Source organism: Alligator mississippiensis, chromosome 2 (genome assembly GCF_030867095.1).
Source record: "Alligator mississippiensis isolate rAllMis1 chromosome 2, rAllMis1, whole genome shotgun sequence".
In the NCBI taxonomy this organism is placed as follows: domain Eukaryota; kingdom Metazoa; phylum Chordata; order Crocodylia; family Alligatoridae; genus Alligator; species Alligator mississippiensis.
In genome coordinates, this window is record NC_081825.1 from 168,003,750 (window position 1) to 168,022,042 (window position 18,293).

General features: G+C 46.2%; 1 protein-coding gene across 2 annotated transcripts in view; it reads right to left on the reverse strand.

Moving 5' to 3' along the window:
• SLC4A4 (solute carrier family 4 member 4) overlaps positions 1-18,293 on the reverse strand; it is a 320,050-nt gene that overhangs the window by 250,763 nt on the left and 50,994 nt on the right. For both annotated transcript variants that reach the window (XM_019493526.2, XM_014607383.3), the window contains exon 3: positions 4,355-4,534. In XM_019493526.2, the coding sequence (XP_019349071.1) occupies positions 4,355-4,534 (180 nt within the window). The remainder of the gene's footprint in view (positions 1-4,354; positions 4,535-18,293) is intronic.

The window sequence follows — 18,293 nt, forward strand, 5'->3', positions numbered from 1 at the left end:
AACTGTCTTGGATTTAAAAATAAATCATTTCAGCTTTATCTTAACTCCATGAATTACTATCCAAAAATCACTGAGCTCCTTAATATCATCAGTGATCTCCTCCAACTAATCCTAACCACAAACATCCACAACTCAAATTCAAGGCTTCTCAACACCCAAAATAAAGAAAATCATCCTATCCCAGGAAACTTTACTACAGTTGTCATTATAGGGATCACACTGTGGAGGACACCTGTCATTACTGTTGATTTTGGCTGCTTTTTCCTATATGGCAAAGAAGATTTGGTCTTCTCTAAAAACTGGTGCAGTCATTAAATGAGTCGATAAAATATTAGATAAAAGTATAACCAAATGGTATAAGTCATTCAGATGTTCAAAAGTCCTTTGACGAAGGTCTGCAAAGACTGATAATATAAGCTTGGATCAGAAACTAGCTAAGGAACAGAAAGCTAAGTAGAAATATATGGTCAGTTTCTAAAGGAATGCCAAGAGCTTTTATACTAGGATTGATGGTCTTAAATATACTTAAATATACTTTGGAATGAACTGGAACAAAGGGAAGTAAAGGAAAAAGAAAATAAGCTAAAAAAATGGCCAAGAACACACAATTACTGTTTGGAGTATAGGTCAACCCAAAGGGGGTGGGGGGGAGGACGGTTAAGATATGATGCAATTAGTTTGGGTTGAGAGAATGAGGAACCTTAGACAAGTAGAGATGGAAAAGACTGGGTCCATTTACATAAGAAAGGGGACATGATAAAGGTATGCTAAATAGCAAAAAATATATACAGAAAGCAGATGAGTGGTGTCTATTAGCCCTGTCTCTGAACCTAAAATTAAAACAAAAGGGGGAGGGGGGGAAATGCAAAAAAACTCAAAATGTAGCAACCAGTAAAAGGAAACACTTTTTCACTCACTACTACACCATTAGTCTATGGAACATACTGCCATAATGTATCAATAAGGCCAGGAGCTCAGCAGAATTCAGAAGAATAAATATCAAAAGAACAAAGAGCCTCTGCTGCCATGTGCTCTAGTGTTTGGAGGTGTATAAAACTTCCTGTGTAAATACATAAAGCAACCCCTAACTATTGGTAGTTAGTGAGAAAGCTTCCCAGGGGAAAGTTATCCCATAATGGCTTACTACAAAGTCACTTTAGGGTTTGGCTTTCTTTTCATTTTCCTCTGAAGCATGTGCACTAGTCTCGGTCAATGACGGAGACCATCAGTATTATCCAGTCTTCCACCTCCTATCACTAAATAAGCAAAAAGAGCTTCAGAATGGAAAACTCCACAGTGCTGATTTGACCAGCCAAGCAGGTTGTGTCACTCCTGTCATTCTCCTTTTTCCAGTGCAAGAGGCATGTTCGCATTCACCATATTTACTCAGATATAAGATTCATAGATGTTAGGGGCTGGAAGTGACCTCACTAGATCACCAGGTCCAGCCCCCCTGCAGTTGGGCAGGAAAGACTGCTGAGGTCAGATGATAACCGGCACTCAGGAGAAAACCGAACTCCTGAATGAATACTTCGCATCGGTATTCCACCAGGATAAGGGTGTTAGCCTGCTTGACAAGATACAAGATGATCAAGGTAGGGTTGATCACCCTCCCACAGTTGGCAAAGATCTGTTGGGGAACATCTAAAGAGGCTGGATGTCTACAAGTCAGCAGGACTGGACGAACTACACCTAAGAGGTGCTGAAAGAATTGGCCGATATCATCTCACAACCTATGGCAAAGCTATTTGAGGTCTCATGGCACTCAGGACCCTAGTGCCATGAGTCCTCAGTATGTCATGACCTCACCCTAATTATAAGACAACCCCTCCCCCCCCCGCAATAATTAGATTCTATATATGGAATGTATAAATTTGTTATAATTTTCTAGGTACAGAATCTAATTTTTGGAGATCTGCCTTGAATTTCTCCCTTTCCCACTGCTACAGTAGGGAAAATAAATCTAGGGGACCAGATGCCACCCTCTGCCCTATGCCCACCCCAACATTTTCACCCTACAACCCTTTCCCCCCCCCACACACACACACACTTACTATCATACCCTGCTCTCCCTGAGTACATGGAAGTGAAACAAAATTTGAAAACACAGATTTTGAATATAAACATGCCTATAGTAATTTAGGTCATCCAGAATTGATGCAGATGAGAACAACAGTGACCACTGAAATCATAAATAGTTATGTATAATGTGCAGACACACACAGTCATCCACCCAGACTGTTTTGGAGCTCCATTTGATGATGTTTGCCAGATATTTAAAGCTGGAGAAGAAACAGAAATAATTGTAAATGAGAAAGAAAGGTGCTGCTCAGCTGTGGGAGTGAAGAAGTAAAAATGTATTCAATATAGTGGCTCACCATGACTTTAAAAAGAGCCAGTGTGGAGGGTGACTGAGTGCAATTGGCACCACAGTACCATATATTTTATTCAAATAGGCTGCACTAACCTATTCTTGTGGTAGGTTCCCATCAGCATTTTTTGGCACGAGGGCAGGATCTCTGGTCTCTCCAAGGTTTAGCCTGGTACTCTAGTACATCTAGGCCTGGTGCTCATTCCCTCCTAAGAGAGCAACTGCCTTCCCCCCCCTTTTTTAAAGGGACATACACACGTGCAAAAGGTTCTCATCAACTTGTTTGCCAAATATAGGCCATGTGTTTTATATTCACACTCAGTGTTGGCTAAATTTAATCAGCTTGAAAGTTGCTTCCCTTCACAGAGCATACACCGCTTTTTGCAGTAGTTTGATGATAGACAATGTATTTAATAAGGTTTCCTTGTATGCCAATGTTAGATGAAGAGCTCCCTCCCCCCAGCTGATTGGGGGGGAAAAAAACCTCACCAAGTAAATACAGTAGTTCAGTGTTGTTCCAACATCCTGGGTTTGCTTATCACAGAATCTGAGCTATAACACCTCAGGATCTTCCCACATCTCCAAATCTCTTCAGTGTTGCACCAATTTCCCCTTGCTTATCACCATTCTCTCTTCCTTTCTCCAATATCCCCAGACTCTTATGTAAAGTAGCCACAATTCAGAATGAACCTGCAACCAAGGGAACAGCCTGCTAGAGAGGCCTAGATGGGGAATTGGGTTTTATGGACTGCCCCCTCCGAAGCGATTCAAGAGCATTCATCTACTCACTGTACTAAACAAATAAAGGGGACCCCTCTGTTTAAATCAGAGGTGTCAAACTCACCTGGCCCCATGGACAGGATGAGTGGCATGGAGCCAGTCTGTGGGCCACATCAGGCCCATGGACTCCCTCCCTTTCCTCCAACATACCTGAACTGGCAGCTGCTTCAGCTGGCCTGGGATTCACGAAGCTCAGCCACAACAGCAACTGCACTATATAGGGTGGCCACGCCAGCTGGGCTGCACCACACGCTTCACCCATCCTGACACCTCCAGTACCCATGCTGCAGGCAGCACCTGCTCCAACCAGTCCTCAATCCATTCCACACAAAGCACAAGTCCTAAGCCAGGCAGATCAGGTATGCTGGGGAAATCAGATGGGGAAAGGGACTGGGTCCATGAACCACATCCAGCCCACAGACCAGCCCCACACCACAGGCCCCCACCGTACCCATATGGGTCTCATGAGACCCAGAGGCAGCACTTGGGACCAGATGGTGAAGCAATATGGGCCAGATATTTGATATCTGGTCTAAATGCTGCCAGCACCAACACACAAGGAGAGACCCAGCACCAGCAGATATGACCTATCAGCTGAGTGAATCTATTATAAGAGAACCTTACTAATCTTGCATTTTGTTCCCATTTTTGTTCACCAAACTCTTATCCTTAAGACAATTAAACAAATAGTCAGAAGGAACTAACCAATAAGCACCACCTAATTGGTAAGGCAGACAGGCATACAGTACTGGGCACAGTTCTGCAGTTCCAAATAGGAACGTTTCTTATGGCCTTCAGGAGTAAGAGGGGTGGTCTGTCTCTTCCTCAGACCTGGTATCACTCACTGCAAAACAGCTGTTTCTTGCTGGCTCCACTGCATATGTGATGATGTTTGTACCATGAGATAGGGCATGTGTGTGCAAGAGACAGGACAAGTGTCAGCCAAAGCAATTCCTTGCATGTGACATCAGCCTGGCTTTGATAACTTTTATTAATAGAGAACAACAGTAATTCAGGAGCCCCACCTGATGAATGAAATGTTTGCACTGGGCAGGCATCCATTTCAAACAAGATATTTAAACAACAAACACTCCCTAGCCCCCAAAACATGTTGGTTACACAATTTCAACAATTCAGTTTCTTCCTAAATGCTCAGAACAAACCAGCAAGTTTCAATGAACATCAGGAGAGAGCAGGACTCACTGAGTGGTTTAAGGATGCTGCTGCTTGTCTCATCAGCATTTTCTACGTCTGATTTGTCAGAGTAATTCTCAGAGAATTTCTCTCTCTCTCTCTTCTCCTTGTGCCCAGGTCTTCTTCTATGACGTCTCCTCCTCCTATAGCTCTTAGGCACATGGACCCCGATGTAGACAGTGTGATGACCTACGGAACATAAGATGTTAAAAGCATTGATTGTGATGCCATGCAATTTAAACAAATACCAAGAAGTCCAGTTTCTATCACATTTCAATCCATTAATAACCTTAAAATGGGGGATACATTTGTTCCTTTGCATGTTATTAACTTGTAGATGTGTTACCTAACATTAAATGCTAATTGACAGCTTCTTGCACCAGTTTTTGTTTGTTTGTTTGGCGGGAGTTGGTAACTGCCCATCCTCTGAAAGAGAGGCAGCTGCTCCTCCAGTTCCCAAGTACTTTCAGGGAGTTCTGGCCTCTGATCTTGCTCACTTTTATGTCTATCATGCCCTGAAATAGGGCTCTCCCACACCAGCTATGGGTTCATCCCTTCCAACCTGGTTGATCTCAGATGGTGTGACATCTGGCTGTCTTGCCTTGTTTTCTGACTGGGATCCCTGTGATAGAACCACTACATTATACAGTGTACCAGTTCCTGGCTCTTCTTTATGAGAAAAGCACCAGTGTTGACCCTGACCTGCTCTTTTTATGTCATCTCAACCCTGTTCTGCTTTGATGTGCTCTTGGTCATTGCCCTAATTTCACTTGGGTGCCATATGCCTTAGACTTAGCTGGGGCAGGAACAAGTCAGGGTGTTAGCCCATCATAAAGACAAAGCAAAGCTATTCCCAGTGAGGGGAGGAGATGGTTCACAATATACTTTTGATATCAGCCTGCCCAGCTTATGTGGCCCTTGTTCTCTTGGTGCAACCTGGCACAAAGGCCCTTCTTCCATTTGAGATTGCTGACCCAAAGCCAATCACTTGAGACTCCCACTTACTTCGAAAAATAATGCATACTGATTATCCTGGTCAGAAACAGGTACTGGTCTCAGAGTACTCATGACACTTTTCTCCAAAGGCCTGTTTGCTGCTATTTCTTTTATTTTGTTTATCCAATTTAGATATTTGCAATGGTATATAGACTTTGCATACTATTTCTGGAAAAAAAAACAGTGAGTATGTGTATTTCTTGTACTACATTCATTGCCTGCAAAGGACAACAACACACACACTACATTCATTGCCATGTACTATGCATTTCTCATACTTCTTTTCCATTTCCTTTAAACATAAAGAACCTTGTACACTAAAATCTTCTTGGGTTATCTTTGACAATATTCTTTCATCTATCTTTTCCAGGGTTACACACATACATACACACACAAAATATAATATCTATGTATAAAATACTACAATAGAAATATATAAATGCATTTAATATTAGGAACTGGACACTAACTGCCAGTTGAACTGCACTGATGAATGTGCTTTTTGTGTGAATGAGCATGCAAGATGTGTGCATTTTTAAGGATTGGTCAAAAGCTCATCTCCCTAATTTGTTTTTGATGGAAAATCTGGATTTTTGAGTAAACTACATTTTAGGCATAAAGCCTTTTACTTTCTGTGGAAAACTTTAAATTTTCATTTTTTTATAAAATCAGACATCTGAAAGACTTGTCATTATATCTCCTACGATGCACTATGTCCCAACTCCAAAATGTCCTGTGGTGGTTCAGTAAGAAAAGAGACCGTGCAACTCTAGCAGATTTATAATCTGACCAGGAAGGCTGTAGAGAACAGGTACATGCGACCCTGAAAGTACAACTTCCATGATGCACTGCTGTAGCCCTGCAGCAAGGCACTAAGGTACCTGCTCCTTTAAGGGCCGGAACTGCCTAGAGAGAGGGCCCTAGCAGCCACCCAAAAACCCCACAGGTGCAGGTTACTGTGGCAGCAGACTAATAAGAGAATTAGCCTGCACCTGGTCAGCTGACTGGAAGAAGGCAGGGCCCTAGGCCTGGGGCTGGGACTAGAGAATTAGTTCTCTAGCAGCAGACAAGGGGGAAGGAGCTCATAGAAGAAGCTACTTGGAGGTGCCCGACTGCCTGTTCTGCTTCTAGTAGAATTAAGATGCTATAGACACTCATAAGTACAGGTGGGGAGGAGACCCATAAAATTGAGCGAGAAGCTTGTCTTCTTAAAAGGGATAGAGTGTGGACGCTATGTTATTGTTGTGTTGTAGCCCAGGGGCTTGTGCTTTCTGTTGTTATTTAAACCAGTGGACCGGACTGACGCTACTGGGGGGGAGGAGGCCTCATTGGGGCACACTACAGTGTGGAGACCCCAGCACCAGAGGGGGTGCAGCAACAGGAAGCCGAACTAGATAAAAGCCTCATGGAAAGGGACAGTGTTTAATTGCCACCTGCAAAGCATAGGGTGTGGTAAAGGAGAGGTTTTGGAGCCACGCATCTAGCCCATAAGGTTTTGGGTGTCCCACAAGTCACCGACTTTGAGTGAGACCTGAGAAGGGATCCAAGATCAGCAGGATCTAGTGGGTTTCAGCAGGACTGTGACCATATAAACTAGTGGGCAGCCTCCCAACTCATGATTTCAACCAACAAGATATGGCACGTGAGATTAGAAAGCGCCCGCAGGGCAGAAAAGGCACTGTCATAGAGCCCTAAGGTCATCATGGCCATCCCTGGGGACCCCATGCCATGACAAGCCCATTCTTTCAGCTTTAAATATAAAATGTGAGAAAAAAAATAGCAAAACGGTAACTTTTTTTCCATTGAAATATTTGACAATTTATTTTTCATGAGGGATAGGGAAATTCCCACTTTCTGACCAGACTGGGTGGATGACTGTGGGTCTGCACCTATACAGAATTATTTATGGTATCAGTAGTCACTGCTGCTCTCATCTGTTATCTACAAGTGAGGTTGATGGATCTTTAAACTTTTTTTGCCGAGCCTCTTGCATTTAATTTTTCTCAAATCTCAGTTTCTCTCTGAGATGATTTCAGGTCTGGGGTCCTTCACCTTTTTTTGCATGAGAAATTTCAAACTGAAAGCATCAGAGGCCTTGAGAAAAGCTGCTTGAACTGCATGACCCCTTATGATGCCTTCCTGAAAGTAATTAGTCAAGTGCCCAAACATTTTGCCAGAGTGGAATAATGGGCCAGGTGTGATGATAGGTTCAGAGAAGACCAATTTTGCTAACAAGTGAAAACAGCATACACCCTTCACACAACATATTTGTATAAATGTAATATGAGCTATTTAGGCACTGGCATGCAAATCTTTAGTCTGGCCAGCTCCTTCCCAAATTGGCACTACTTATTACTGAATTCTACTAATGCACCATATTAGACTGCTTAAATCCGAACTGGTTTTGAATTACTGGAGTGCAAAAAGGTATCTGAAAAAGCTGCTTAAAGTATGAAAAAAGCCTGTGTTCTCACTTGGGTAACATAAAAAAAAATCCCCTTCAAACTGCCACTAGGCATGATACATTTTGGCTCCAAAGTAATTTTGTTGTGGGAAAGTTTTATAATAAGCCACCAAAAATAGGAGCTTATAATGGAACTCCCTGCTCCAGTAGAACTGTTGTGCTGCTGCTGCAATGCTTTGTAATGACATTGGAGTTTATCACAGCATTCTGGCTGATTGTATATTTTAACAAGCTCTAGTTTTTATGTATTTGAATGGAATTTCAGAGAAGAGCAAGGAGAGGGGATGAAATTATTTCAAGCCATTACGATTTTGTAAAAGCATTCACAAAAGTCTATCATGTCAAAGTGGAAGACCGTCAAGAAGAGGTCTTCCACTAGGTCAAGCCACCCAGTATGCAATGCTATGAACTTGGATAGTGTTTTCAATAACGATCTATGAACGTGCTCTTTTTAGGTTCATTACTTACACTGCAGAAGGATCAAGAGATGCTTTCTATAGCAGGAAATAGCCCTGTTCCCAAAGAACTTACTATCTTATCTATTAGGTACATCTCTGTCCAAAAATGGATTCAGGATTTTACAAATGGCATTGTGGGAGCAACTACCAACACTCCAGGGGTGGCTACACTCTCCGCTCCTAGCCTCCTCCCCACATCTCCCACTGGGGCAGGCAGACAGATAGCACCATAGAAGCAGCAGTCAGGAACCTTTAAGCCCCCCAAAACTGGTAAAGAATTATCCCCCACCTTTCCCTGCTCATGGGCACATCTTCTCACCTCCCCTGCCTTCATACTCCACCTGGCACTGATGCCAATGTCCCAGGTCTGAGGAACACTCCAGGCCTGCTTTAGCTGGACTGCATGGTGCTTGGGCTCAGCCTAGGACAACAGCAGTGGCAGCGGGCAGGCAAGTGACCCCTCCTCACACCTGCTCACAGGCTGGTGGGGAATACCCACAGAGACCAGGCAGAGATGGGGAACCTGCCCACCCACCTCTGCCACTGTCCTGAGCTGTGCCCAGCGCCCAGGGACAAAAGCAGCAGCACGTGGGGGAGACAGGAATGGGAGGGGATGGTATCTGCCTCTGAGCACAGAGGGGACAGAAGCAAGGGACTTCTTACCTAAGTTCCTGACTGCTCCTCCTACTGTGTAGTCAGAAAGGTTGGTGTGGCTGCACCACTGGACCCTTCTGAATCTGCCCCTGTCTCTAACCAATCCTGTCTATTGTGACAGAATGGCATGGGAAACAGGCACAGAAATAGGAAGAGACTCATCTGAGGTCACATAGCTGGTTGGTAGCAAAGCACCTGGAATCCAGGTCTCCTGATTGCCAGTCCATTACCCTATCCCCATTACCCCTTATATGCTGGAGCAAGCCACTGCAGGGTACTACCCTGACAAAAAGTTGAAGATCTGGGCCAAAGCTCTTCTCTCCTACATGAGCACCTGTGTCGCCTGACTTCATTAGGGGTTCAATATCAGCACAAACAGCAGGAGCATAATGGGGGCAGCATCCATGACAAACTGGACAGTAGTAACCCTTAACCAAAAGAGCTGTACAACCAAGATCAGATCCAAAATGCATCCAGATGGCTGCAAGCAACTGAGGTGCTTCCCACAGCCGAGTTAAAGCAACCTCCTTCTTTGAATCCCTTTAATTCTGTGGACAGCTTGATCATAGAAACACATCAGAATAAGCCTGAAGTCTTAATACTTTAATATGCTGCCAACAAAACTAGACAATCTTATTAATCTTTTGATCACATGTGCACCAGTCAGATTTTGGTAACATGAAACTAAGTTGTACATATGCAGAAGAGCATCTGCATTACTGAGCTGCCGCTTCTCATTCCATAAGCGAGAAAAACATTTTTAAATTGCCTTGGATTTTTTTTCCAATATGTAAAGGGAGGTGATGCTGTAGATTTTTCTTTTCAGTGTTTCATAGTTGGTAGGGTAGGGTCAGAAGGGACCTGAGCAGGTCACCAAGTCCGACCCCCTGCCACGGGCAGGAAAGAATGCTCGGGTCAAACAACCCCAGCTAGGTGATTATCTAGCCTCCTTTTGAAGATCCCCAGGGTAGGGGCGAGCACCACTTCCCCAGAAAGTTGGCTCCAGCTCTTAGCCACCCTGACTGTGAAGTAGTGCCTCCTGATGTCTAGCCTGAACCTACTCTAATTCAGCATATGGCTGTTATTCCTTGTAACTCCCAGTAGTGCTTGGGGGAACAAGGACTCTCCCATTGCCTGCTGGGCTCCCTTGGCAAGTTTGTAGGTGGCCACCAGATCCCCTCTCAACCTTCTTTTATGTAGGCTGAACAGGTTCAGGTCCCATAACCTCTCCTTGTAGGGCCTACCCTGCTGCGCCCTGATCATGTGAGTGGCCCTCCTCTGGACCTTATCTATGCTATCCACATCCCTCCTGAAGTGCGGCGCCCAGAACTGGATGCAGTACTCCAACTGCGGCCTGACCAGTGTCACATAGAGGGGGAGGACCACCTCCTTGGACCTGCTCGTGATGCATCTGTAGATGCACGACATGGTGTGATTAGCCTTCCTGACCGCGTCCCCACATTGGCGACCCATGTTCATTTTGGAATCAATAGTGACTCCAAGATCCTTTTCTGCCTCTGTGATGATAAGAAGGGAGTTCCCCAGCCTGTAGGTATGCTGCTGGTTCTTCCTCCCCAGGTGCAATACCTTGCACTTGTCCGTATTGAAACCCATCCTATTCTCATCTCCCCACCTCTGTAACCTGTCCAGATCTAATTATAGCCTGTCCCTCTCTTCTAGCATGCTCACTTCTCCCCACATCTTAGTGTCATCATCTGCGAACTTGAACAAGGTGCTTTTCACCCCCTCATCCAAGTCACCAATGAAGATATTAAACAGTGTGGGCCCAAGAACGGAGCCCCGGGGAACCCCACTGCCCATGTCCCTCCAGGTCAAAAATGACCCGCCCACCACCACTCTCTGGGTGTGGCCCTCCAGCCAATTTGCGACCCATCTGTGTAGGCATCAACACCACAGTCACCTAATTTTTTAATGAGGATGGGGTGAGAGACAGCGTCGAAGGCCTTCCTAAAGTCCAGAAAGACTACATCCACCGCTACACCTGTGTCCAGGGCTTTTGTGACCTGGTCGTAGAAGATCACCAGGTTGGTCTGACAGGACCTGCCTCTAATGAACCCATGCTGATTGCCTCTAAGCATAATCTCCCCTGCAGATGTGCTCCTGGATAATTTTCTCAAAGAGCTTCCCCAGGACCAAGGTAAGACTAATGGGCCTATAGTTTCCTGGGCCCTCTTTCCCCCCTTTTTTGAAAATGGAGACCATGTTGGCCCTTTTCCAGTCCTCTGGCACCTCGCCAGAGCACCATGAGCACTCATAAAGCTGTGCCAGGGGTCCCGCAATGACCTCTGCCAGTTCCCTCAGCACTCTGGGGTGGAGATTGTTGGGACCTGCTGATTTCAACACATCTAGTCCCTCCAGAAGTTCCCTGACTAGGTCCTCACTGCCCCTGGGCCTGGCTGCACCTCCCAATGTATTTGAAGGAAGTGCTTAGCAATTGTTTACATTGCTGTGAATTTTGAGATAAACTTCTAGGCTATTTTTCCAAAGTGCCTGGCAGGAGACAATTGACACATTCTCAGTGCCATGTGTTTTCCTGAAACATTTCCTACTGTTGGAATAATACAGCTTTCCCATAAGAACAATTTACTGTAAATGGTTATGTCTGATGCATTCACCATCACACACATACAGCACACTATTATCTCTCAACTTTAAGGGAGACAGGAAGAGCAAAGATTTTTGCTCAAGTTCTCCTGATAGTTTGGAGTAAAACCTTTTTTTGGACACCTGACAACCTACCAAGCAAGTCTTTCTGGAGCAGCCTACCTCATTCAAAGCCATTTTTTTCTGGCAAAGATAATATAGTTTTTTGTCTTCATTTGTCTCTTGTACCCATTCCCCCAGAAAACCTATCAACAACCCCTATAGAGCTTTTTCATTTAATAAATTTGTAATGGAGAGGTTTATGTATTCATGACAACTTAAATATTATAGGCAGGGTACATAACAATGCCTTCAGCTGAAGGTGGCCTGCACATGTCTGGTCTAAACAGCCTTTTGTGGTTCTTTGTCACTTTCTCAAAGTTTTCACCAGCATTTCTGCACAAAGGATCTGTATGTAGCATAGGGTGGGGGGCAAGGAGAGCGCCAAGTTGGTTCAACTGATTTTGAGCAAGAAGAGAGTGGAGGGGAAGGCAGTGAGAGTGGGAAGATTCAGATATTTTCTCTGAAAAAATGAGGACCTATTTTCTTTAGTATATGCTTTAATGATTCTAACACCTTAGTGACTGTGATAGAAGTTGTGGCTGCATACGGACATTAAAAAAAAAACCAACAAAAAACCCCAAAAACAAAAAAACTAGTGCTTTACTTTAAACTCGTCACACTCCCATGCTTAGCCCAGTGCACACCTGAAAGAGGCATTGTGTTAGTTGGGCCCAGTTCACTCAATGTCTCTATAGACTGGGTGCTTTAGTGGGGCTTTTTTGGCCTAAAAGCACCAAAAAAGCCCCACTAAAGTACCCAATCTATACAAACATTGGGCAAGTCGGGTCCAACTAATGTGCTGCCCCTTCTGGGCATATACTAGAGTTGGCGCTGGAGCGCACCAAGTTTAAAGTAAAGCGCTGTTTTTGCATTTGTTTTTGTTTTTAAATCTGCAAGCAGCCATTAAGGCTGCAAGATGAATCTCTCTATTTAGCTTGCCAATTAACTCTTTCTCCTTATCCATCTATGGATTGTAACACATTATTTAAACTAAAATGGGATTGTCTCTTACCTTTCCTTTAGGACCTTCATCTAATTCTGAACCTTATCCAAGGTCCACAAAAGAACTTGCACTGATTTCAGTAAACACTGGATCAAGCCTGGTCTGTATAGTAAATGACACTGTTCATCTGCACCTGTGCCAGTACTTTGGCTGGATCTGATTTGCAGTTATCAAAATATAAGCCTAAAATTAATTCTGAACATAGCTTCTGTAACTGAGAATAGTTTAATACCCTAAATGAATGATATGTAGGTTGTAAAATAAATGAGGCAACTGAAAAAGTACTGACTGGCCCCCTCTACTCAGGCATAAGTAGAGGCGGAGGATGGAGGATGAAATTGATGGTTATTTCCTTTCCCTGCAGGGCCATGCACCCAAGGAAGAAGCACTCCGAGAGGTGCCCTCCACTGCAGAGTGGCAGGCGGTCACATCCAGAACCAGGGCTGCTTGCAGCAAAGCAGTACCAGTTCCTCCAGTCCGGCTGGAGAACAGGTACAAGGCCCTGGAGACACTGCAGGAGAAGGAAGGAGAGGAGGAAACCGCCGGAGAGGAGGCAACTCCACACACTTCACGCTCCGAACAGGCCAAAAGAGCTAAGCAGACCTGAAGGAGGAAACATCGAGTGATCATCATAGGCAACTCCACCCTGAGAGGTATGGAAGGTTCCATCTGTCGCCAGGACCCCTCAACACGCGAGATCTACTGCCTGCCAGGAGCAAAGATTCAGGACATGACGGGGATGATCCAGGCCATGATCCAGCCCACCGATTACTACCCCATGGTCCTAATCTACATGGGTACTAATGATGCGGCCAGGAGAAGCCCTGGTCACCTGATGACAGACTACCACGCTCTGTGGGGCATGCTGAGGGAGATAGGGGCACAGGTGGTATTCTCCTCTGTCCTACCAGTGAGCGGTCATGGAAGACAACATAAGACCTGCATCACAGAGACCAACTGGTGGCTTCGGGACTGGTGTCTCGAGGCAGGCTTCAGCTTCCTAGACAACGACCCACACATCACAACAAGAGACATGCTTGGGTGGGATGGGATTCACCTTTCCCCCAAAGATAAGCGTGTGTTCTCTTCTAGGTTGGCGGATCTGCTCCGGCGGGCTTTAAACTAGGCTCGTCGGGGGAAGGGGAAGATGAGGGAGGAGGAAACCTCGGACCACTAAACCAAGCATCACCCACATGAACAGCCCAGCCTACACCAACGACGAGCAGGACAAATACCCAGGTAAGCAACAGGGGCCCGGGCAGTACTGAGATTAGGGGGCCAGTGCACACATCTTCAGGAGGCCTCAAATGCCTCTACACAAACGCAGTATGGGGAACAAGCAGGAGGAACTTACCCTCCTGGTAGCTGACACCAAGCCAGACATAGTGGGGCTCACAGAAACATGGTGGGACTCAACGCATGACCGGGCGGTGAATATCAAGGGCTATAGGCTGTACAGGAGGGACAGGACAGGGAGGAAAGGTGGGGGTGTGGTGCTCTACATCAAGGAGGAATACACATCTTCATCAAGTAGCACAAGGTCAGATGAGGGGCACACGGAAGTGCTCTGGGTTAGAATACAAGGAAGTTGAGGGAAAAGGGACTTAACGGTGGGGGTCTACTACAGACCACCTAACCAAGGGGAAGAGCTAGACTGGGAATTCTTAAGTCAGCTCACGGAGGTAGTTAGGTCAAAAGACGTGGTCATCATGGGTGACCTGAACTTTCTAGACGTCTGCTGGGAAGAGCAGTCAGCCAGGTCTGACTGCTCATGTAGGTTCCTAGCCAAAATACAGAGCCTCCATCTAACCCAGGAGGTGCATAGCCCTACCAGGGAAGACGCCTTGTTGGACCTGGTGCTGGCCACAGGCGACAACCTCATGAGGGGGCTGTGGGTGCTCGACCACCTGGGTGACAGCGATCATCACCTGCTGGAATTCACCATCCAGCGCAAGGTGGCAAAGGCCTGCAGCAAGGCAGCAGCCCTGGACTTCAGGAGGGCAGACTTCAATGAGGTAAGTAGAATAGTTGGGGAGGTACTGAGGTCCCAGAGGGGAGGGGAACTGGATGTCCAAGAAGGGTGGTCATTCCTTAAGGAGATGATCCTCCAAGCCCAAAGGGAAGTAATCCCAACAAGGATCAAAGGGGACAAGAGGGCACAAAAGCCCCCATGGCTCACCAAAAGCATAGGGGAACGTCTCCTAGCTAAAAGGGAGACGTACACCCAATGGAAGGGGGGGCCATCACCAGGATGGACTATACCTCAGTTGCTTGGGGCTGCAGGGGGGCGGTCAGGAAGGCCAAGACAGAGATGGAACTGGGACTAAGTACCCGGATCAAGGACAACAAGAAGTCCTTTTTTAAATACATAGGGGGCAAAAAGAAGGTACCGGGTAACGTGGGGCCTCTGCAAGACACGCTAGGAAATCTGGTCGTCACACCAGACGACAAGGCTAACCTATTTAACAATTTCTTTGCCTCCATTTTCCTGAGCAGGGAACAGATCAGCCCGCCCACTGGGACCCCCTCAGGCCCCAGGGGAGGCGCACCCAGGCTCAGGGTCAGTGAGGATCTAGTCAGGAAACTTCTGGAGGGACTGCAAATATTTAAATCAGTTGGTCCTGATGATCTCCACCCCAGAGTGCTGAGGGAATTAGCAGAGGTCATTGCGGGACCCCTGGCATGGCTTTACGAGCATTCGTGGTGCTCTGGTGTGGTGCCAGATGACTGAAAAAGGGCCAATGTGGTTCCCATTTTCAAAAAAGGGAGGAAGGAGGACCCAGGAAACTACAGGCCAGTTAGTCTTACCTCGATCCTGGGTAAGCTTTTTGAGAGAATTATCCTGGCGCATGTCCACGAGGGGCCAGCAGGGGAGGTTATGCTTAGGGGCAACCAACATGGGTTCATTAGAGGCAGGTCCTGTCAGACCAACCTGGTGGCCTTCTATGACCAAGTCACAAAATCCTTAGATGCAGGGGTAGCAGTGGACATAGCCTTTCTGGACTTGAGGAAGGCCTTTGACACTGTCTCCCACCCCATTCTCATTAAAAAAACTAGGGGACTGTGGCATCAACACCTACACAGTCAAATGGGTCGCTAACTGGCTGGAGGGCCGCACCCAGAGAGTGGTGGTGGATGGGTCATTTTCGACCTGGAGGGATGTGGGCAGTGGGGTCCCCCAGGGCTCAGTCCTTGGGCCTGCCCTGTTCAACGTCTTCCTCAGTGACTTGGACGAGGGGGTAAAGAGCACCCTGTTCAAATCTGCTGATGACACTAAGATGTGGGGGGAAGTGGGCACGCTAGAAGGGAGGAATAGGCTGCAATTGGACCTAGACAGGTTACAGGGGTGGGCGGATGAGAACAGAATGGGTTTCAACACTGACAAGTGCAAGGTACTGCACTGGGGGGGGAGTGGGGGAAAAACCAGCAGCATACCTACAGGCTGGGGTACTCCCTTCTCGTCAGAACAGAGACAGAAAAGGATCTTGGAATCATTACTGATGCCAAAACGAACATGGGCCGGTAGTGTAGGGACGCAGTCAGGGAGGCCAACCACACCTTGTCATGCATCCACAGATGCATCTCAAGCAGGTCCAAGGAGGTGATCCTCCCCCTCTATGCGACACTGGTCAGGCCACAGCTGGAGTACTGCGTCCAGTTCTGGGTGCCGCACTTCAGGAGGGATGTGGACAACTTGGAGCAGGTTCAGAGGAGGGCCACCCGCATGATCAGGAAGCAGCAGGGCAGGCCCTACAAGGAGAGGCTAAGGGACCTGAACCTGTTCAGCCTCCACAAGAGAAGGCTGAGGGGGGATCTAGTGGCCTGTTACAAACTAGTCAGAGGGGACCAGCAGGCACTGGGGGAGTCCCCGTTCCCCCGAGCACTACCAGGAATGACAAGAAATAACGGTCACAAGCTGGCAGAGGGTAAATTCAGACTAGACATCAGGAGGCGCTACTTCACAGTCAGGGCAGCTAGGATCTGGAACCAACTTCCAAACAAAGTGGTACTGGCTCCTACCCTGGGGGTCTTTAAGAGGAGGTTAGACGAACACCTTGCTGGGGTCGTTTAACCCCAGTACTTTTTCCTCCCATAGCAGGGGGTCGGACTTGATGATCTGCTCAGGTCTCTTCCGACCCTACCAAATGAAACTATAATACTGCATATAATCCAGCCTCTTTATCTCTTTATGAAAGCTAAAATTCTACCCTTTGTAGAGAGCCAGCACGAAGCTTAGAGATTCACTCAATGGCTTTAGGAAAATTCTAGTGATGCACATGCCCTGAACTGTCCTGCTTGGGGTTAATCTTGCAGTAAATGTAGCAAGGATCCTGTGAAGTAATGGTATGTGATAGGCCTTGTAATGTCTATGCTGAAGGGGACAGAGCTTGGGTTATCCATGCTTAGGCATTTGCTTCAGCACTTCATTCGGCAACCTTTGGTTTGTGAACAAATTCTGGTATGGTATATTTGGAGACACAAATTGATGCGACATTGACAATGATGCTGCCAATTTAGATGTGGCAGACTCATAAAACAGTTTTGTGAAATGTGGGAGTTCACAAATTAGAGCTGAGAAAATGACAAATGATGTTTTTCCATATTTGTGGTGTCTATGTACTTATGAGTAGAGTTGAGCATAAATTTTTTTGTCATATAAATACATATAGCAACTATGAAATGTTTTGCCCGATGATAAAGCCCCTGGCTAGCCACAATTCTCCCAAAAACCCATAACCAACAAGCAAAAGCTCCTACTTCTTAAATATACAGTTTTTACTTTAGCTTCTTTCCCTCCCCTCTGCCTCTATTTTAAAAATGCTACCATTTTAGTCTTTTAAATTTTAATAGTTAACTGTATTTATGCTTGGCAAAAGCAAGAGTTTCTGAGTTGGGGAAGGAGCTGAAAGTTAAAGGATCAAAGGATAAATTCTGTTTGTTGAAAAATATTTTCAGGGTTGAATCTTTTTCGCGTGACCAGCTCTGCTGAGTCTTAAAGCATGAGGAGTTTGGCCAGGAAAGAAACTTGGGCAGGTATCTCGAATGCAAATTATTAAAACTTTGTTTTAAACAGTTGTTCATAAAGCAGCAAGAATAGGCAAAATATTAACAAGCCTCCCTTGTTTTCTTTCAGTTCCAAAGAACATGGAGCATGTCACAGCTTAACTGATTTCTCTGTTTGATATGGTTACCACTAACGTGTCCACATGGTGTTTAGCTTGTGACCAAGCTGTTCCAAACTGTTCCCATCTATCATTCTGCATACCACTGTGTGTGTGTGTGTGTGTGTGCGCGCGCGCGCGCACACACACACACACACACACACACGCACGCATGCACGCTAAGCCTCTGTGGAAAACCTTGATAATTATTCTATATTGTCTGACATGTAGGACAAGTGTGGCAGCTGGAGCCACTCACAGAAGCCAGGGGTTCCAGGAGTCTGCCCCGGTAACCCTGACCCCAGGGCAGGTAGGGAACTTACCTGAAGGGAGGCTGGAGCCAGAGCAGGAGCGACACATGATGCCACTGCACTGGCTTTTGAACTGGCTGGCAATCAAAATCAGTGGCACCCAGCTGATAACATCAGCCCAAGCACCACTGCAGGGAGTCTAAAAACCCCAGCAAATGCCAAGAAAAGGGGAA